At 42.4% G+C, this 22,884-nt stretch overlaps 1 protein-coding gene across 17 annotated transcripts in view; it reads right to left on the bottom strand.

Moving 5' to 3' along the window:
* Positions 1–22,884, bottom strand: part of SVIL (supervillin) — a 133,029-nt gene that overhangs the window by 62,854 nt on the left and 47,291 nt on the right. For all 17 annotated transcript variants that reach the window (XM_056483816.1, XM_056483808.1, XM_056483812.1 and 14 more), the window contains one exon: positions 549–615. Coding sequence is in view for 15 of the 17 variants with exons in the window: in XM_056483808.1 (XP_056339783.1) it covers positions 549–615 (67 nt within the window). In the remaining 2 variants the exon portion in view is untranslated. The remainder of the gene's footprint in view (positions 1–548; positions 616–22,884) is intronic.

The following is a 22,884-nucleotide window of genomic DNA, read 5'->3' as shown; positions in this document are numbered from 1 at the left end:
TCTCTGCCACTGTGAATGAGTCCAGCAAGCACAAAAGTGTTCACCCAAGGCAGCTGGAGCAAGGATGGGAAGAGAGAGGGAATGTGAGATGCCCTCTTGCTTAACTGTTCAATGGCATCCCCTTATCTGCCTTGTGGAACTGTGCCCTAAGAACACAGACAGACACAGCCCTGCATGGAAGCAACACCACCAGTCCATTCATCTCTGCAGCGCCCACCTTCTTTCTCCCCCAGACTGCTCCCTGCAAGGATCTATAATTAAGTCACCCACTTCAGCCACCTGCTTTTACAGGCAGGTAAGGCTCCATGTACTCTGCCCATGCCCTGCAAGGAAAGATGGGCATTGCAATGGCAGCAGGCTCAGTGCACAGGGGCTTTCCCTAAAGCAGTGTCAGCTATAAATATTAACACTGTTTTAGAGGCAGTTGGTGTTTTCAATGCTTGATCAGAGCATCTGCTCTAAGCAAAAGCTCAGTCCTGTGAGAGGACCAACAACCACTTTTCCTGACAAAAGGATAAATGCACTGAGCAAGAAAAACTCAACCTTACCTTAACGCTCTCTTCCTTAGGAGCAGTCGTGAAGGCTTAAATCTGATTGAGTTTCCTTTGGCAAAATCTGTGAAATAGAAAAGAAAGCACATCATGGTGAAGATGCTGTAATGAATGGGGAACTTTTGATAAATAGGTTATAGTTTCCAACCACAGTCTTTTTCCCCTGCAAAAGAGTCTGCAGAGGCCTTCTCTCTAAGCAAAGGAGCACCAGCTGGCATGTCCAAGATGGTGATAAACCAAAGCTTTGCAGAATTAGCACAGACAGTAGATACATCAAAAGCATCAACACTTTATGGAACTGCCATGTTCTATTTCTAATATTTGTGGTGTAGCACTACAGCCTGGGGTGATCATTTAAACTCATTATTTTCCAGCTTATAACACAGGCAATGTTATAATATATATGTTTATGAAGCACTCTGATAATGAGAAAGGCTGCAAGTAGCAAAAGCTTTTTTGGCTGCAGCCTGGCAATACTATAAAAACTGCATATTCACTGCAGAAGCCAAGAGATGTCCAGCTGAGGATCTGTTGCAACAGTATTGCACCACCCATGACAGAAATATTTCTGAAGATTGTCTACTGTTTGGAAGTTCCTCCTTTTTTTTTTTATTTTTTTATTTTTCTGAATAGCCTTACAACATGCACTTCACAGAGGAACACATGTTTACACTGACAGCAAAATTGCAGAATTGCAGCCTTATGTTCAAAAAGCATGTATTACAAAGCCTCTGGGCTCCCCAAACTGTGTGAACCATAACATGCAATGGGCAATCTCCTCATGCTCTCCTAGATTAAACTTCCTCATTTCTACAATCAAGGGTCTAAATGATGCCCATTGGCAAGGGGGACCAGTGTTCCAAGTACCCTCTCCCTCTATTTACCAAGGATGCAACCAAGAGACCTCAGAGCACTCAGAGCCAGGGAGCAGGACCTGCTCTGGGACTGCTGTGCAAAAACACATGGAGCTACTGACAACTTACTCCCAATGAAAAATTGCCTTCCTTCCCCATCTGTATTAAATCTACTACCCAAGACACTAAATTAATAAACAGTTGGTCACTGACACAGCAATCATTTTATTTTTCAAAGACAGACCCAGACTTCAGAACAACTCAGTTGCAGCTACACTCCTATTACTCTACCTCAGAGCTGAGATTTAACTATTTCAAGGAAGATCTAACTGCAAAAAAAATTTTTTTTTTTTGCTTATGCACAGTATTTTAAGTCTGGGTAGAACAGCTCTTATTTTTTCAACAAGGGTTTAGTGAAATTTATAGCTGACATTTTAGGTCTTAATTTAGAGAATGTACATTTTGTCTATGTATTTAAAAACTTTCTTATCCTCTTCCATTTCCTTCTGCCTCTTCTACAGGTATAAAGATTGAAAAAAGCTTTAAAAAAGTAACATTAAAAAGAGGACATTAACAACTAGATAAGGAAGCTTAAAATGTGCAAAAAGGCATTTTTTAGGCATCTGCTACAAGTCAGTGCAGATTTCAAGCAGCTTTGCTAATAGCATTCTTCAACTTTAATAGGCAACTTTTTCCTGTTTTTGTTAACATTCATTTTCCCTTTCCATTAAATGGAGAATAAAGCACATAGATTACACAGAAACATCTTGTTAGACCAAAACAGAATATTGTAAGAAAAACAGTGTGGATGGTATATTAATCATTATATTTTACACTACAGCATTAAAAAGAATACTCTGAGCCATATGGATCCTCTAAAAAGGGCAGATTTACATTACTTTGAGAAGACTATGCACTAACTTCCAAAGCCCAGCTCAGTATCAGCTTAGCTAATCAGAACCAGGCATATCTTAAATTTATAGCTGTTCTAACAGGATGCAACCCATCCTAGAATTTTTGGCACTGGAACAGCTGTCCACCATGAAAACCACAAGTGGACCACAGAGAAATTCTGCCTAGCCCAGCCAAAACTGGGGAGGGAATCTGAGAATGTTAGGAAGGAGCCTGCATTGCTTCCCTGGGAGCAGGGAGGGAGAAGAGCTGCCAGGAGGGGCACATCAGCCAGTTTGGCTCTTGCACCCCCTAAACACATTCAAGCACACCACATCTATAATGCCTCAAAATCATCTTAAAACTTTGCTGTGTTTCACAGGGCTGAGTCTCAATCTTCCCCCAAACACAGAAAAACTTAGCAGACAATTAAATTCCATTACACAGTTTTGATATTTTATGCATTTCCTCCTGTTCAAATTAAACACCATGTGGGGGGGATTAAAGTCCAATAAAATTTACTTACCACAATATGGAAGTCTTAAATACAAACACAGGAGGAAAAGTAAAACAACTATACATCAAAAGACAATAAATATGCCCACAAAAGAAACATCAATTTAGCACAGTCTTATTCAATGGTTAATTTAAAGATAAAAAAACCCACCCACACAGTGCTCAATAGACAGAAGGAAAATATTTACAACAGCATTTTGTTCTGCTTTTCACTGAAGAATTCTAAACATGTTCATAATCATATTATAGCAATATAATATTTTTATTCAAAATTCAGAGTATCTTCACTGAAGTGTAAATCAGACTTGCTCACAAGTTTAACCATTTGCTCAGTTGAGTTCTGCTCTCTCTTAGGTACAAACTACCCGATAAAACCACTACCCATACTTTAATATGTAGGAAATTTAAAATGCAGAGTGCAAAAAGAAAAAGTAGATGCAACCTTCCAGCGTTACTCAGTATATTTAAAGGCCCTAAGTCGGTGGCATGCTAAGCTAATTAAAAGATCCATCTAATCGGATCTTTCAAAAGTGTCCTTTAGGAAATAACAAAATAGCCTAGGTGACTAACTGCATACTGATTGCTAAAGTACCTAATGCAGCTGCAGGAGAGCCAGTCAAACAACATTTACACATGCAGACACACATACGAGAGATTAAACACACACAAACTGCATTTTCTTATATCTGCTTGGAACTCTTACCTTGCTCCTCAGAGTATTTGACATTTCCCAAATAGCTGGAGATCCAAGGATTTCTGAACATGGTTGCACAAACAAAGGATTCGGCAAAGAGAAGCTACAATAGCAGCTAATTCTGAGCCAGCCCCAGCCCTCAGGCCTGTCTTAGCAATATCGTGTAGAGATTTTTCATAGCACAGGACTGGAGCTGTCAGGCTCTGGCGTCCCAGGGAGTACAGTAAATGCATAGCAATAGGCTGCAAGCCCCAGCAGCTCAAGCCAGTAATCAGATTACCAACAGAAATTAGGCACATGAATGCTAAAACAGATTGGGCAACGGTGATTGGGAGATTTATAATATTACCACTTGAAAGATCCAGCCAAATCACACATTATATTCCTGCAAAACGAATGCAGAACCCCTAAATCCTCATATTAGGAAACCAAACAAACAAAAAAAACCCAAGAACAACAGAAGAAATGCCGAGAAGAGGAATAATTCCTTCATATCTCCAATCAGGATAAACTGCAGTGCTTATTTAAGAAAAACAGTACCCAGGCTGCCAAAAAATGGACTCTGATAATCATAGCATTATGCTTAAATGTTTTGCCTAACTATTACTTGGAGCATTTAAAACAGACAAGATTTATGGATAACATATGAGCAAAATTACTGGTGGGGGTAGGGATTTAAGAACAGACACCACAGCTCCAAATATTTTAATTCAAGACAGAAGGTGAAAAATTGCACTGAAGTACTGTCTAGCTACCTTTTTAAAATTATTATTTATTTATTAAACAGATTTGATGGATTTTGGATTGAAGAGTTGGCACCCTTTTAGTTAATTCTGAAAGTCTGGAAATATTTGTTGCAATGGTGCAATAACCTTGGCTCAGTCACCCACACTGAACTACCTGATGGTCTAATACAGACACAAAGAAGCATGAAATGTGTGACTGAAACAGGTCCATGAACTTCACCCCATCCAAACAAATAAGTCTTCAGCTTCCCTCCAACAGACTTCTTCCCTTCCAAAAGATTTCAGCTACTATCAGTATTACAGACAGCTGGGGTGGTTCAGCCTGGAAAAGGTTCCAGAGACCTTAGAGCACCTTCCAGTGCCTAAAGGGGGCTACAAGAGAGCAGGAAAGGGACTTTACAAGGACCTGTAGCTAGGACAAGGGGTAATGGCTTGGAGCTGAGGAGGGGTAGGTTTGGATATTAGGAAGAAATTCTTGATTGTGAAGGTGGTGAGGAACAGGTTGTCCAGAGAAGCTGTGAATTGATTGCCCCATCCCTGGAAGTGTTGAAGGCCAGGCTGGATGGGGCTTTGAGCAACCCAGTCTGGTGAAAAGTGTCCCTGGCAGGAGGGTTGGAATGAGATGATCTTTAAGGTCCCTTCCATTCCAAACCATTCTGTGATTCTATGAGTAGAAATCTCTCCACAGGACTGGGGCTGTCAGGATCATTAAAAGGTAGACTAGGAACATAAGGCTGAAGTTCTTGACTATTCTTACCTGCTTTTGTGATACCTGGTACAACAGAACCCTGATCTATGCTGGGAACCTCAACGTACAGACAAGACAGGAGCAATGGTGCTGTGAAAGAGACTGCAAACCACAAGTGAAAAATATATTAAATCAAAAACCTATTACTGGCTATTGGCTCATCATGAAATTGTATTTAGCCTATTTAGGTCATCAAAACACTGCTCATCATGCTAACAAGTTATTGCAATGGATAATGCAGCTGATATTTGTTTTAATCTATTTTTAAAAACACATATCATGTTGGAGTCAACCTAATCAAAGCACCTTCTCTTAACTAATCTTCCAACAGCCCAGAGCTCCCTGAGCAAGAGTCACCCAACAACAGGAATATGGCCTTGAAGCCTCTGACTCATCAAGTAACAATCTCTGTTCAGAAATATTTGATGGTACATACCATGTTTCTTTTCTTTGCCTGTAACCTTGCTACCTTTTGTGTTTAATTCTAAGCACTCTCAGCACCACCAACAGAACACAAAATAACACTTCTGTGCACTCTTGACCAGCTGTGAAGGCTTCCATGTACTTGAGCCTAATGTATACATAACATGTAATCTGTTGACTCAAGACCAAATCTGCAATTAACCTGAAAATCTGGTGCTTTATGGGCTAGGCATAAGTGCAGGTATGCTTAGAACACAAAAATAAGGAGCTGCTGGTAACAGTCAATGGGGGAATTCTGAATCAGGATATGTGTTGGTATAGCAATGAGAGACCGTATTTTTTGTTTCCAAAACTCTCTTTTTTCTCAACCCTGCTTCTCTGAAGACTGTTTGCATGATCTTGTGAATAGAGGTATTTTTACCTGGAGCATTTTTAAGCACCTGTAACTCATTTGGTACACAGTAAGGGAAGTTTCTGATAAAGCACATGTAAACACCACATTTGATAAATTTTGTGTCTGCAATCTTTAGCAAGGTTGAAGAAGTTAGACTTGACAGCTGAGCTGATGCAATAGCTCAAGGCTGCCAAGAAAGACAGTCCTAGCCATGGTTCCTCCTGCTGCAGGACCTCTGCTAGGTCCTGCTCCCATAGTGACCCAGCCTGATGACTACACTGGCAGTAAATATTCCCTTTTATTTTTGCTGGGTGTGCTTTTCAGGAGGTGCCAGAACAAAGAAAAAGGCACAGGATCTTATAATCAGGAAAGGGATCAACCCTTCAGGCTAACAAAGGAGGTGAGCTCAGCTCAAATGTCCCCCCCCTACAACAGAGAGGAGGAGTATGGTTGTTTTTGTGGAGGGAGGGGTCAGGCTCTCCCATTCCTCTGCTATACATCATCCTCAACATATTGTCCTCAGCATCCTCCTGGTGAATGAGGTGTAGAAGGGAAAGCACAGTGAGCTGCAGAAAGACAGGAAAACTCTAGAGTGCCTTTTACAGTTGTGTAATTTTAAAATGGGCTCTTGCTTGTGCTGTTCAGATTCTGCCTACAGTACACAGTACGAAGCCACTCTCCAACTGGTCTGGCTACCACCTGGGAAGAAACATCTGTGATAGGCTTTGGTGCAAATAGGACTCCTCTTCCCACTATGTACAGCTGGCAGAGCAAGAATCCAGGGGCTACCTCATGGGACCAAAGAGAGTTATTAAAGGGGAAAGTAAAATAGTCAATTTAAAAAAATCCCTATCAAGCTCTTCACAAAAATACCTTCATGATCTCTTCACATTTGATTAGAAGGTGATCACCAGCCATTGCTCTGTGCACAGCACCTATGATTTAACATTAATATCACTGCTGTTGATACTGAAACTGTGCTGCTGCGCAGAATCTGTGATCCCAGAGTTCATTCAGTGTCGATTCAAGATGAGGGGTGTGTGCCAACACTGCTTCCAATATTAAACCTCTGAGATGTTGGAGCCTTGGTGTATTACAGCAATTCTATGCACTTCACACAGATCATTGGGAATATTGAACTGTAGGTATCTGACCCTTCCATCCTCCTTTCCATTAAAAAGGGTTCACCTACAGCAAGAGAAGTCTCTGTGCTGGCCCTTAACCAGCTTTAGAAGTGAAGGAAAAACAAGGCACAGAAACAGTAAGTCAGCAGAATCAACCAAGGGGATAAAAAAAAGAAGTTTTTGATTTAGCATTTTGCTGCTTGTTTGAAAACAGCAGGTTTAAGAGTAAATCTTTCCCATAGGAAAAGAAATTAATCTCCAAACACTTGATGAAGAAAGGAAGAAGAGCAGTTTGTCCTTCAAAAATGATCCAGTCTCCAGGACCTACAAGTGTGCTCAGCCAAACTATGTTTTGCAGGCTGTGTTACAAATCAGTAGTAATGTTCTTGTCCCCCTCTGCCATCATTAATTCTTGAGCATTAGCAGCTTCCAACATAAGCAAACAAAGAGAGAACAACAGTTCAGCCTCAGAAAGGGGGGCAGCCCAGTGGGAAGCTAAGTTTGCAGCAATCTGGGCTTAGAGCTCGAGGTTAAGCATGTATACATTTCAAATCTGAGCCTGCTCATGAAAGACCAGCTGGCAGTTAAATGCTGTTCTGAAGCTTCCCACAGGAAGAGAAGGAAAATATCTTCCTTTTGTCTGGCAAAACTAATAGCGCTAATCAAATCTGGAGTATAAATGACTTGAAAACACTTCCCAACTTACAGGCCTGCCAGCCCCAAGGCACTGAGGAGTTATGAACCAGGTCCCACCAAGATCAGGCCTTTTTTCTTCTTGAATTTTGATCACTTACTAATTTATATTTAGAAGTGTTTAGAAATGATAAAGAGAAGTAGATACTTTGTTGTGACTTGCAGTTATCATAAAAGCAAAAATCAAAGAAAGCCATGACAGTTGTTTGAAGAAAACCTAAAAATAAAATAAAATTTTAAAGAATCAACAATGCAGAGGAAAGAAAACCCACAGTTACTGCATGAAACTTTTTCCAAATATGCTAGTTAGGTAAGCAGGAATCTGAGCAGCACAGAAAACTGAGATGATCTGTATAAATGTAATAATGAAATCATATTTTCATCCACTCTTCATGGGCAGAGATCTAAAGGAGCTCATTATTTTTTTTCAACTGCTCTTTGTCCAAGGTGAGCACTCCTGGAATAGCTAGTCAAAATGAGCTATGCCAGGATCTGAGATGCTGTGGATGATTGCAGGAATGAAGGTCAGAAGACTGGGCTAAAGCAGAGCACTCTGTTCCATCAGCCCACCTGACCCCCCTCCCACGCTGCAGGCTCCTCACCTACCTAATGCCACCCTGCCAGTTTTTGGCATGCAGGCACATCTTTCCAAAGGAAAGTGGCAAGGCACTCCCTTTTCTTATTTCCCCTTCTCCTCACTCTCCAGCAATCTCTGCAAAGTTGTTCAAGTCAGCCCAAAGCTGAAGGACAGGTCAAGAATCTCCCAGTTTACTTCAGTAGTACAAATTAAAAGCTCATCATGTCCCAGCAGCCCACCTTGCAATCACAGTACATATCCTGGGTTGGCAGTGACTCAGGTCTATCTTCTCCATCCAAGCCCCATGTACGTGGGGAAGTGATATTTTCTCATTTATTAAATTGAGGCCATTTGTACGAAATTTAAAAATAGGATAAAGTTTCCTGACATGGTGTCATCACTCTAGTGAAAAGCAAATATAATCCTTTCCAAATAATGATTTATGTCTGGCCAGTGATTGTGTTTTGGACAAGTCTTCAGTTTAACTTCAGCACTGCATTGTTTGTGTAGCATACTTTAAACAGGTCATATGCAAAGATATTTAGTAAGATTTATAAAGGGGACTGAGGTTTGTAGCACAAAATGTGTTGAAAGAATATGGATGGTCTTTTTGTACTGGCTATTTAGTAATGTGTTCTGCAAAAAGGGAGAACAACAGGTATTTTTGTACCCACACTAGAAATCTGCTTCCAATCTCCAGATCTTCAGATTTCACTCCACTCATTCATTTCAGCAATTAATTACTCCTAAAAGGAGATTTTGGTACCTTTCAGTTTTGGAGCACATTTCAGAATAAGGAACATGAATCTAATGTCCCCTGACATCCTTACCTCTCATATCACTGTTTGCAAAACTGCATGACAAGACATAATTAAAAGATCCCTAAGGTTTTCCTCTTTAGGAGTAGGATCAGACTGGAGGAGTTCCTTCAAGGAAGTTCAAAGGGCACATGCCCTTTTCTCATGTGATAGTCAGATATACCAGTGGGGCACAGGATCTGAATTCAGTCACACTGATTTGTCTCTGGGCCCAAAGCAGTAACAGTAACTCATCTCCCAGCAATAGAGACAATCTCAATCATTAAACAGCTCAAGGGCTTTGAGGAGACATGGGGTTTTACCCAGCAAAAAGCACTGGAGAGCCTTTCACAGCACAGCTCTCTGTGGAACAGCTGCAGCACAGACTCTGGAGGCAGAGGGACAGTCACAGCTCTGTGGACATCCCTCACTGGAGAAACCTCAGCTTCTCTCTTGCTGTTGCAGTGAATGAGAGCTGTGCTGCTGAGATAGCCCCAGGCTCAAACTGCTGCTGGGAGACTGTTAAACTTGTGTCCCTCAAAATCAAACAGCCAAGGTTTCTAGGATGGGTTTCCCCATCCTCTGACACTTCCAGTGTCTATAACCAGCACAGGGCTCCTTGCCTGCAGCAGCAAGTGGCCCCCTGCAGTTAGGTGCCACAAAAAACCATGCCACACCACTGAGTTTTCTCCTGGCTGCTCTTGAACACCTCTGCATGTGTGCAAAAGCCCAATAAGGGAGTAGAGAGAGGCACACATACCCCAAGGAAGAATTTATAACAAAGTTTTTTGGCTCTTCGTGATAGCCATCTAAGGAAAACACCGATTTTGTTTACCACTGTGATGTGACATTTCACAGGCCACATCCTATCCCTGCATACTTACCCTGAAATATAATTTTTCAAGCCTCAGGCAGACAGCAACCTTGAAGACAAGAAATGCATGACCCCAGCTCCCTTCCTGTTTATGGCATGTTGCAATGCTTTCTCAGAAAATTAAATATTTATTTAAAAAAAATAAAGAAAAAAACCTATGCTTTATTCAAGAGACGATGGTCAAGGTAGGACAGCTTGACTACAAATACTGTCACTGCACTGTGAAAAAGGCTTATGTACCAGGCTTAATTTGCAACCAGCATGGCTAAGCAAAAATTAATGAGGAAAAAAAACCTAACCCAGTGATGCTGCAGTTCTGGAGTCTGTTCTCTAGAGAGCAGGTTTAAATTCATGGCAGTGATGGTGTTTTTCTCTTCATTGCCCTCATTCACTCCCAAGGCCCCTGCAAAAATCACCAATATTCTTGGAGCTCAGGGGGGTACCAGGAAGTTAATCACAAGTCAGATCTGAAGAGCCTTCCCAGAGTTTGCACAGCATCGGCTTGTCTAAACCTAGAGATTACACTAAAGGAAAAACCGAAATACTTTTCTAAAGGCTTCTTCCATGTGAAAGTCAGATTTTATGAGGTGGGTGTGAAGCAACCTAGCTTAGTCCTTGTCTGTACACAGACAGTGGGTGCCAATATTCCCCTTCCTCTGGGAGCGAGATAATTGCTTTAGGCACTCAGAATCAGTTTTCCAATAAAGGGCATAAAACTGCATAATAAGAAAGGAAAAATTAGTCCCAAAGTCATAAAAATATATAAATTAGTTCCTCTTAGTCCAGGTATTCCTGGAAAAGCAGGCAGAGCAAGGAATGAAGGCACTTCCCAGCAAAGGCCCCCATGAGGTGTTTCAGTGTATGGACTGACAGTGTGAAGGCTATAACTAATCACATAAAAAACACGCCAGGAAGAGAACCCCAGCTCCAAAAGGTTTTAGTTTTTAAAGCACCCAGCAGGACTCCTGCAGTGTGGCAGGCAGTGCTGTGGGACAGCTGGGCTCAGGCAGCCCCAGCGCCACGGTGCCGCCGTTCTGGGCCGCGCCTCGCGGGGCCTGCGCTGGATCTGAGCTGGGCTCTGCGCTGGATCCGAGCTGGGCCCTTGGCTGGATCCGAGCTGGGCCCTTGGCTGGATCCGAGCTGGGCCCTGCGCTGGATCTGAGCTGGGCCCTGCGCTGGATCCGAGCTGGGCTCTGTTCTGGGCTCTGCTCTGGATCCGAGCTGGGCTCTGCGCTGGATCTGAGCTGGGCTCTGCGCTGGATCCGAGCTGGGCCCTGCGCTGGATCCGAGCTGGGCTCTGCGCTGGATCTGAGCTGGGCTCTGCCCTGGATCCGAGCTGGGCCCTGCCCTGGATCCGAGCTGGGCTCTGCCCTGGATCCGAGCTGGGCCCTTGACTGGATCCGAGCTGGGCTCTGCGCTGGATCTGAGCTGGGCTCTGCTCTGGATCCGAGCTGGGCCCTGCACTGGATCCGAGCTGGGCTCTGCCCTGGATCTGAGCTGGGCCCTGCCCTGGATCCGAGCTGGGCCCTGCGCTGGATCCGAGCTGGGCCCTGCCCTGGATCCGAGCTGGGCCCTGCGCTGGATCCGAGCTGGGCCCTGCCCTGGATCCGAGCTGGGCTCTGCGCAGGATCCGAGCTGGGCCCTGCCCTGAATCCGAGCTGGGCTCTGCGCTGGATCCGAGCTGGGCTCTGCGCTGGATCCGAGCTGGGCTCTGCGCTGGATCCGAGCTGGGCTCTGCTCTGGATCCGAGCTGGGCTCTGCTCTGGGCTCTGCCCTGGATCTGTGCTGGGCTCTGTGCTGGATCAGAGCTGGGCTCAGAGCTGGGCTCTGGGCTCAGCCAGCCCCAGGCACGGCTCCACAGCCTAATAAGGCCACGAGCGAGCTGACTGGCTGCCTCAGAGGTCAGCAGTGTTTACCTTGCCAGCTCCCAGCCCTGCTCTGCTCCGGCCAGCGCTGCCATCGGCATGCTCACGCCACAGCTCAGCCCGGGACACGCTTGGCTTTCACCACAGACAGCAGGAAACTGTAGGGTGTGCAGCTACACTTTTACCACAGCACATTGCAGGACCACTAGACTGAGAAAATAATCAGGTTTCTCACTGCATGACTTGCTCGAAAGTAGGGCAGCAGCATAGGTAGGAACAGACACCTTCACAGCTCCCAGGCAGCAGGCAGGTACTTGTCAAACAGCAGAGCCGAGGGAACCTGATGAAAGCCAGGCAGAGATGCTCATTTGAGCACGACTGTTTCATTATTTATTACTCTTGATCAGTTATGGTGAGATTCACTGCAATTCAGACAGATGGCTTCAAAAGTAATGATTTACCCGCCACAAAAATAGCGAGCCAGCTAAATAAAAAAATCCCTTCTTCTGCTGCTTCCCTTGTGAGTCAGTCTATTTTCTCCTTTAAACTACTCCCAAGGCAAGATGCTAGATTGGGATACTGTCCTACCCTATTTCCCAGCACAGTCTGTGGCTGGAGCTGGCAGGCAGAGGAGAGCAGCCAGGTCACCTCCTGCCAGGGTGCTGCCACCAGACCCCTGCGAGGGGCTGTGCACAGTGGCTTTTCTCTTCAGGTCAGTACAGACAGTGCATTTCCATCCTTCAACAAAAACACCTTGTAAGGTTTAAACACCTCCCTAAAACTACCTGATATAATGATGTATTTGTCATATGATTCAGCTAGAAAACTGTCTTGAGCACAGGGAGTAAAACTAAACTATGACTATCACCCCACTGAAGTAACCAAACTACCACAGTTAGTCCTGTTCCTGCTAGGAACCTGGGGTTCACACTATTATAATTAAATGGCCCATTCACTCTTAAAACTGTACATGTTAGAAAAATAGCTGATAGTTTGTAAGCTTAGCCATTATAATTTTGGGCTGAAGCCATGCCCAGGTGCACACACAAATCTTGGCTCAGAATTGCTGACTTTCTGCTCAAAGTCGATTCTCACACAAAATAAGCTTCACTTATACAAAGAAATGGAGCACACACATTCAAAAAAGGGCCAGTCAGACATGATTACACAGAGGTAAGTCCTAAAATAAGCCAACTCACTTTGTGTCCAATTTGCTTAGATCAGCAGCACAATATGCTCTTATGAATATCAATAATGAATGCTGGAGGAAACTAAACAACACACAAGAAATGAGAAGAACTGCTGTGTGAGCACTAGACCTGTTAAGAGTTTTAGGAAGAAGACAAGATAGCCCTGAACTATGGAAATCAGTCACATTTCACAGACATTTCACAGACTTTCAGGCTGGGATGACAGAAAAGCTATTGGACATGCACTGCTAGGGGAAATGGGCTCACCCATTAGTTTCAAGTCTCTGAATATGCACTGACAAATCCAAAGTACCAGGAGAACACTACTTCTCCTCTTGGTTAAAAAGGAGAATCTCAATAAACTTAGGCACATCTGGAAGGGAGCACTCTGACACCCTCACAGGTGACTGCCTATTTGACACCAGTTAATTTAGGATTGTTTGTGCAACTGCACATGAGCAAAGGCTTTAGAATGCTTTCACAGTTTTAATTTTAAATGGAAGATAATGTTACAGCTGACTTTTCTCTATTTTAACACTCCCATTTTTCATCTTTGCTCACAGACGTTATGAATTCCAAGACAGGCTTCAGGAATGAATTTTAGAAATATAGCAGTATCTCCTCCCCTCTGCTAAAGATGGGGAAAAAGGTAGAATTAACATTTTTTAAAAATCAGTGTTCTGAATTGTTTAAACACAAAAGGATACCTAAGTGGTAGGAAAGTCACCCTCATGAAGAAACCTGGTTTTTGCATGGCTCAGGACAAAGCACAGTTACTGTACTCAGTTAAACCTGACTGAGCTAGAGAGTAAAGTTCTCACTGAATTTTTCAAGAACAGGCCAGAAAAGCAATTTCAGCAAAATCTGTATATGCATATCAAAGGTGATGCTGAAAGAACAAAATAATGGCTCACATAAGACCTCTGCTTAAATCAAGGCTGAAGAATATTTTCTGCTCTCACTGCCCCAAAAAGGCCACCTCCTCCAGTGACCTTACAAGAATCAGCTGCCACCCCAGCTTCGGTCACACGAGAGGAAACACATCCACCATGTAATCACCAGTTATGTGCTGCAGGCACACATCCACTGAGAAGACAGATGGGGTTTCAGTGAGGTAATGGGGAGCTGTTCTTCCCCTGGTCTACAGATGGTCAGTTCAAGCTCCAGAGTAAAACATCATGACTGTTGAAATTAAATGAGCAGAGAAAACTGCCTACAAATGAAAGAACAAGGACAGTTGCCTGGGGAGAAACCAAGAGGTTTGTTATAATCCAGGTTCTCAGAGCCACCTCATGAGCAAACAGGGAACAGCCCCAGGGCTGGTGCAATATTGATGCCCCTGGGATGGCTGAAGAGAAGTGCCCAGCTACACCCCAGCTTTTACTGACTCATGGAGGAGCTCAGCTGCATTTGCCCCAAAGTCCCTCTTCCCAAGACTAGGGCCACCATTCCCAGCTCTATTCCTCTTAGTCTCCCAACTCTCATCCCTTTCAATCTCTCACTTCTGATTTTACTTCTGCTGCCTTCTGTATACTTTTACCTTCCTTCTGTACCCCATACTATGGGTAATCCCACTGCATTTCTATTCTTCAGTGTTCCTAAATTATTTCTACTTCTCTGGCTCTTTGCTCCCACTGCAGATTCTCCTCAGTGGCTCTCCCAACCCTCTTCATTTCACCTCCTGCACAAACCCAGCCATCTTTTTGAGAAGGGTTTTGTTTTCCTTCTCAAGGAGATTTCAGTAAAGGTCTGTCCAACACTAGCACACTTAGGAGAGAACTGATCATGGGAAACTAAGGAGGTGTGTTAGTGAGAGCTGAACCAACTGCAGTGCACAAAGCTTAACTTCAGCAGTACACTGTGGAGCAGCCCAACAACCAGAAGGTCACAGTGTAAGCATGCTGATACTCTTGGGCTTTTTTTTTCTTGCAGGTAGATTCCCTTCATCAGTCAACTTGTTTGTCCCATGAATAGCATCAAAGGAATGCTGCACTGTTTGAAGAGAGGCACTAAGCATGTGTAATGGAAAGAGACATCCCTTAAAACAGAGAAAAGACAGGCAGCTTGAACAAATGAAGAGCTGGAAAGAATGGAACTCCCTCGATGACTTAATAGCCATTGGTTATTACAGTCATACACCAACAACCAGTTACAGAAAGGGTGCTGGACTAGATCCTTGCAAGGCAAAGAAAAAATACCTTGCCTTGCAAGGTATTTGTCTAAAAGTGAGCCAAAACCCCTGCTGAGGAACAGTGTATAATCACCAGAATCACAGACATGCACAGCACAATGTCTCCCAGCCCTGAGCCAGGTGATGTTGCAGAATGCTCAGTGCCCAGGGCCCTGTCATGTGTGAGCACAGCCTGATGCTCAGCTGAGGTTCAGCTGCCACAGCAACACAGACCTCAGGAGGGGCTGCAAACCCCAGCAGGGAAAGGGGCATGTTCTGCACTAAGATTTCTCTCTGCCACCACACCACACTTGCTCCAAAGCCAGGACCTTGTAGCTCTCAGGAGAAATAAGACACTGCCAGCCTTGGGGAATTCTGGGGTACAGGGATCCTAAGAACCTTTCTTGGAACCTGTTAAATGCTCCATCATCCTCACACACACCACAAAGGCTGGGCCCACAGTTTGATTCAAGCAATGAAAGGCAGCAGTTCATGAGTTTCAGTACCTTGACAGAGCATGTACTGCACAGACACACATGAAATTCATGAACTGAGTTTATTGTCAGCAGTGTCCTGCCCACAGAGTCTACAGAAAGGTATTCTGGCATGAAAACAGTCCTTCCTACTCCAGGGAACCATTTGGGAGCTTCATTTTGGCCCACCAGCACTACTGGCACATTTCCTATTAAGTTCTATATCTACATTCCACACAAAGGATATTGAAGTCCAAGCAAGATGCTTGTTTTCCTCATTGCCTGACTTTTAAGTGCTAATGGAAAAACTGAATAAGAGACAGCAGTAGAAGAGTTAAATAATCCAGCAGCTTCTCTAAATGATTTAACAAATCATTTTACAAAAAAAATTTGTAGCGCAGCTGAGCATACACATGGATTGTTTTGACTTAAAAAAATCAAGTTCACAAATAGTCAAGTAAACAAAAAAAACCCAAAAAACCAAAAAGGCTCAGTGAAGGCTACATTTTAGGACACCCAGACTATCTTGTAAATATACTGTCTGCCAGTGGCTGTAAGTCAAACTGCAGCAGTATTTCAGACTGCCATGGAAAGTATGCCTGCATTAAAACCCAGCACAAGAAACTTTAAATTCCTGACAGCATGTGGCCATGCATGAGATCACTGCAAAAAGCTGCAACATTTTCTTGAGCTCTTTATTTTTGTTTCCTGAGAAGTTTGAAACCATAATCAGCAGCTTATACCCAAAGTCTAGATGTAAAGTCATCACAGGCTGGACCAAGTCCAGGAGTTGCATTAGTTCACAATATGCAGAAAAGAACAAAATCCTATCCAAGGAGATCTGGAACACTAGAATGCTATTTAATGAAGGCTGAACAAAACTAGAGGACTGCTCTGGTGAGGACATTATGTAGGGATTTCACTTAGATAGCATAATTTCATTTTAATAGTCAAATTCTCACTTTCTGCCCTCAAGGGTATGTGTGCATATGTGTGAAAGTATCCTATTAAACAATTTGGCACATGTAAGTTCTCAACTGGTGCCTTTTCTGAGAGCTTTTTTTGGCTAAGTATTATTATTTTTTGCAAATCACTATGAGGAACAGTGTGGGAGCATCCAGTTTCTAGTATTTCAAGGGTGCATAAAACACACCTGCATACAGGAAGAAATGTTTCCTTGATTGGGATGGGTTGTTTGAGGCTTTTGTTTAGTAATCTATTGATTACTAGAAAATTTTATGTTAGAATGAACACACAACTCACCTGTCCTGTCTTTTTGTCTTGCAATCAGGATGCAAACAGAAGACAGGCAACTTGGCAAGTAATTAAAAAAATTACTTCCAAAAACAGAAAGGCAGGGAGGAGTAAAAGGAGTAAACTGAGGGATGCCAAGGGGAATCAGCTCTAGGAATGCCAGAAATCTACATTTATTGTGGACTGCTCTCAAGTTTTGTTTCAAAAGTGGTTTCCCTGTGGAAGTCATACTGTTAGTTGTGTTTCTTTTTCAAACCTGCAAAGCAAACCACTGAGGGCGTTCCAGGATCACTACTTAGTGGAAATGCCTTAATAGGAACATCCAATAGCAAACATTGTTAAATATTGTAACAACTTTATCCCTCACTACACAAAAATAAAACTAACATTGTATTTCTGTTTTCTTATCTATAGGGCTTAACCGCTTCTGTTCATTGACTCTTTTTTCCCCTTTAATATCCCCTATTGTGAGAAAAATAAACGAGCGTGGGCTCTGTATAGAATTTTTCTGCCTTTAAATTTGGAGACTGCAGCAGGGCTTTTGCTTCCTTTCAGTTACTCTCATGAAGAGATAGGAGTTGGAAAAGAAGATCTCAGAACAGATTTGGGGTCCAATTGTGTTGGAAGAATATACAGTTAACCCCTTTCCATCTACTGAAATTGCTTCAATTAACTTTTTTCCCCTTCTCATTTTTAATCCCATCAAGTGTTATGCCATCTAATTCTCTCTCTTTCCAAGCACAGGTATTATTAATTAATCAGGATGGAGTCCTATAAATATTCATATTTCAACTTTATAGAGCATGCTGGCTACCTCTGCCATAAATAAAAGCTATGTACACAGTGTGCAGCCAATATACAAAGCTCCTATCTGTTAGAACTGAGCCACCACACTCCATCAAGCTCCACTCAGGTTACAGCTTTCCTGTAACTTGTTCTACACCATATATCAGTTTTATACTGCTACTCCTTTTTGATCAAGCATTAAAACAATATATTAGTTTTAGCTTCTAATATCACCTTTGCTATGACCTTGTTACTCAATACTGCCAATCTCTCAAGACCAGTCTAGGGGTGATCTGGTGTCCAGTGTGGGTGCTCAGGGTATTTCCTGAGACTCTTAGGACAGCTTACTAAAGCACTGGTAATACTGCTAAAGTGGCAGTGATAGAGGGCATTCACAACTAATTACAAGTAAATTCTTGACAAATTTGAGAGCAAACCACAAAAACCTTGCCCCAGTGCTAGCTATGTGACCCGAGTTCTGTGACTTAGTACCCCATGGAAGGGATATTTTAACATACTTTAATCTTTAAAAGTTTCCATAAAACTACCTTCAAGTAAGCCAAGGCACAGCTATGCCATATCCTACAACATCAAGGATCATGGAAGATGCTGCAGTCTCTCCCTCAATATATCCCACTTGCTGTGTAACTGCTCCCAATACCTGACAACATTTTTCAAATTGTTGGTTCAGCAGGTTGGAGGAAGCTGTCTTCTGGCAGAGAAAGACAAATGCTAGTACAGCTATACCCTTCCCTGGCAAGTAATTTATCTGAATTAGATTAATCTTTTCTGACCCTCTCCACCTAGCCAGGGCTTGGGTTAAATTCCAGGGTTACCTATCCAGCCCCTGCCATACAAACAGGACACAGCTGAGCAAACAGCTCTGCCCTCCTGGCATACAGCAGAGGGACTCAGAAAAATGAACAGGCTGATTCCTGGGACTCCTGACACCACTACAACAGCATCAATTGCTTCGACCATCATAACTGATACCAAAAGTCAGTCTTGCATGATAAAGGCAGATATTACAACTTTAAAATACACACAGAAGTTAATTTAGAGCACATTTGTACAGACAGCCCATCAAACACAACTAAGAAGTCAGATGAGCAAACAAGAAGATTGTGACTTCAACATATTTCGTCTGACATTGCTTTAACTATAATATTTATCAGTTTAGGATACAGCACTACAGAAAAATATTGAAAAGCTTTTTATAAAGAGTCCCAAGTAGTTCCCCTCTGCTCTCCACAGTGCACATACTGTCATACATACTGACAGTGAGTGCATCACCAGATCTGTATTGAAACCACAAGGCTAACACAACCTAATGCAAATCTTAGAAACAGCACATTACCAACTCTGATAACGGCACATGTAAAGCATCTGTTATTCTATAAAGCCTTGAAATCTATTTTTTTAAAACACTTCAACTCTGAATTTGGCTTCTGATTGAGTAAAATAATAGATTTTTAAAAAGCCCACTAGCATTCAGGATTTTCTGTTAGAATAGATTTGATCAGATTTTAGAATTTAAATACTTTGTGCTTAAAAGAACCAATAAAAAATAGAGGTTTAGTTGTTTGGATTTTTTTTTTTCTTTCGGCCATTATCTTTACAAATATGAACTTGGTGTCAAGTAACTTCTTAAGTCAGCAGTATAGGTTAAGGATGGCAACCAACTGACAAAGGATGCCTGAAACTAAATTTGTCTGATAAAGTTCCTTCAGATAAAACCAACTATTTGTCTACAAATTACTGATCTGGCAATCATGATTCTCAAAAATCCTACAAAACCAAAACTTCTTAAAGACAAAGAACTAAAATTTCCTATCCCCAAGAATCTAAGGTACTGGTTTTATAGCCTCCCCCTGTTTAACAGGCTGTAAAGTCCTTATCTCTTTCTACAGTATAACAATCATCTTCTCACCCTCCCCTCTCCACTGAAGGAATATCATACCAGCTCCTCTTTGGCAGTTCAATGCATGTCTGATTAAACAGAGCAGTTTTTCATAACTCCTGTTTAACCTTGAAATCTGCTGCTTCTATTTCAGACCTGATGAAGTGCTGGTGTGCCTGCAAGCTTGGCTCATTTTTTCCCCCCATACCAGCTGGTCTAATAAATTACCTCTTCCTAACAACCTCATGTTAGTTATGTCCTTAGATCATACACAGCTAAATACTATTATGACACTTCACACTTGTATTAAACTGTGATAAAGATGCCATGCTAGCTTAAGAAATAATAAAAAAATGAAAGTTTCTCAAACCTTGCATTACAGGTGGCCATTCACCTTCCCCACTCCTCACATAGATGAGGAAAGGATCACTTTTAAATGGTTGCCAGGAGCATGAGCATTTTCTGTTTAAGCTGCTCTAAATGTATAATGAAATATATAGACTGGACATTTTAATAAGTCGGAGGTGACTCCAGGCCTGATGGTTAGGTTCCCTGTCTGCTAGAGAGAATGAGTTCAAAACATGCAGTTTGCGTGATTTACATTTTAAAGCAACTTTTTCACCTAATTTGAGAAGAAGAAGGGGGTGGGGAAGGAGCATTTTTTTTTGCAGAAAAATCACCTCTTTTCAATCCATGGGTAAAAAGTCCTTTCTTTAAGGTCCGGCAGTTGGAGGCTTAGCTCTCGTTTCAGACATGCCTTTATTTGGAAACAATGCAGGAGCAGGCAAGGCAGGGCTTTTTCACAGATGCTGCCTGGGCACAGGCAAGCTAACAACAACTTGGCAAAATGAGTGGCAGCTCTGTACAATCAATACAGCCATATGCTCCTTGAACAAAAAAAAAAAAAAAAAAAAAAAACTAACAAAAAACAATGTGGAGTTTATGGTTTGAAAAAGGCAAACAAACAAAAAACCCCTTTCTAACTGCTGATTAATCATTAGAGGAAAGAAATGAAGAGCAGAGCTCCATACAAACCCCCAAAGCCTGATGCTCACAGAGCTCATTCCCAGGACAGGCACTGCCTACAGCACAGGGCTGTGTTCAGCACTGCAGAACAAGCACTGCTCCTCACCAGAGGATGTGCAAGGCACAGGCAGCACTGCCCATGAATGGCAGGGGACAGCAGCTGCCTAAAGGGCTGGTAATGACTGATGTAAAACTCAGGCTGCACACCATCAATGTGCCAAAGCACAGGAGCTGGGGGCAGCCCCCATGCTGGGGCAACACCTGCAAGATGCTCCTTGAGATCACATCCCCCTGCTTCCCACAGACAGGGAGAACAGACTATTTTTACACAGCCTCTGACCACTTTGACAAAAATAAATGGAAGTAAAACCTGAGGTCAATCATCTTCCTGATACTTCTCTCTCCCAGGGACCTCAGGAACGTTAGAGGCAGAGGAGACCAAGGGAGAAGAGCAGACCTCAAGAATTTGAAGCAATAACCTGACCTGAGGTGAAAGATCAGGATCTGCTCGCATTTTCTTTCTCTGACACCAAGAAAAACTCTCAGCTAACATAACTTGAGAAATTTTTCTTTTTTCTTTTGGAAAAAGAAACTCCAAGTTCCATTCAGGTTTTCTTCACTACCTTCTTCCTCTCTAGTATAGCCAAGGTCAGGTACAGGAACCATACAAAAAGGCATGAAAGCAAAACAGAAAGAGCAAGTATCTATTTAAAGGTACCTTCATCCTTTTCAGAAAAAACCTTTTTGTTCCACAAGTTAAAGCTATCACATTTTGCACAATCTAGCTTGTGGTTTTCCCTATGCTCCTGAAGCATTGGCCCAGTGCTGTTGAATTGAGCAAAAAACACCCAGTTCAGTGCTGATCCCAGCACTGGTGCTGGGTGGACAACCAGCACTAAGCCAGTCTCTCACTTCCAACTTTCTAGACTATGGTGTTTAGAGAAACATCTGCCTTCTATGATAGGAACCACTCATATCCATCCTCTGATGGGTGGTTGATATGAGAAAGAAGGGGAAATACTTATTAAAATATTATTTTGCTAAGGAAAAGCCTAGCTTTCCAACTGACATGGTTTTTCTTTCCAGTGGACAGATTCATGATGAAGGTTTGGCATCTGCTCAGCTCTTCCTCTGTGACAAGTAACTGTGCTGTCTCCTGCATGGATGCAATCAGCACAGCTTTGGCTGCCAGCACGTGACATTCAAAAGCCTTTCATCCACAACAGTCTTGAACCTTGCTTTCCATCATGACACACATCTTGCAGATGTATATTTTTATTTTTCCACCAGATCTCATGTATAGAGGCCACATTAAAGCATCTTTAGTAAGCAGGAAGAAGGTGGGCAGGACAGTTTCTGTGGCACAAGCCCCTCTTGTAGGAAATGCACTCAAGCCTGAGCAGTGAGGAAGACCCCATGCTTACTTCATGCAAACTGCAAGATTAGGCAAGTGATAAATATGCTTTCCTCTCAGAGCACTCAGAAAAACCTCTGCCAAAAAGGCAGCCTGTGTTTTACATCCAAAAGCAGACAGTGCCTCTCTAGTCACCCTACAACAAGGGCTGCTGAAACCTGGGGTGAATAAATTATTTTCTTTCTCTCAAAATTGCATCACATCTCACTGGACATTACCAATTTCCTGCTGCACTCCCAGAACTGATGAGAATTCTTGGAAGTATTATTTCTGATAAAATGTATTACAAAATGTTAAGACCTTTTTGCATATTCATGGTCACAAACATCTCTAGACTTACTGACTGCTGAAGAGTTGCCTCCTAAGAAGAAAGATTTCCATTTCAAAGCAAGTTGGAACGATTTTCTAAATCATCCTAAACCTTTGGAATCTATTTAACCTGTTTTGAGATTCACAGTTGTTTTCAGGCCTTTTGCTTGGATTTAAGAACTGCTTAATCTATATTTACAGTTGTTTTTTTCAGTTGTTTCTTGACCAAACCAAATTAACTAGTTTGGTTTCGATTTTAATTTTATACAACATCTAAAAAAAAAAAAATATTCCAAGAATTATTTTCTTCCTCTTCCTTCTATGAATTATGGTATTAAAAGGGTCCTCTGGTACAAATTTTTAGTTAAGAAACAAAGTAATGCCTTCTTCCTTTTCACCCTTTCTATTTAAGAAAGGAGATATTATTAGAAGTGGAACAGTAACATTAATTTCAACAAGACCCCACAATTTAAAACTTTCACCACCTGATTCCAGGGCAGTTATAATAGTGTTCAGTAGTTTTGTCCATTGCACTACCACCATGCCATGGGAAGAATCATGGAATATTCTGAGTTGCAAAGGCTGCACAAGGATCAGAGAGTCCAGCTCTGAACT

This window comes from Oenanthe melanoleuca, chromosome 2 (assembly GCF_029582105.1).
Source record: "Oenanthe melanoleuca isolate GR-GAL-2019-014 chromosome 2, OMel1.0, whole genome shotgun sequence".
NCBI classification, from domain to species: domain Eukaryota; kingdom Metazoa; phylum Chordata; class Aves; order Passeriformes; family Muscicapidae; genus Oenanthe; species Oenanthe melanoleuca.
The sequence above is the reverse complement of the archived record's forward strand: the minus strand, read 5'-3'. Positions and strand labels throughout refer to the sequence as shown.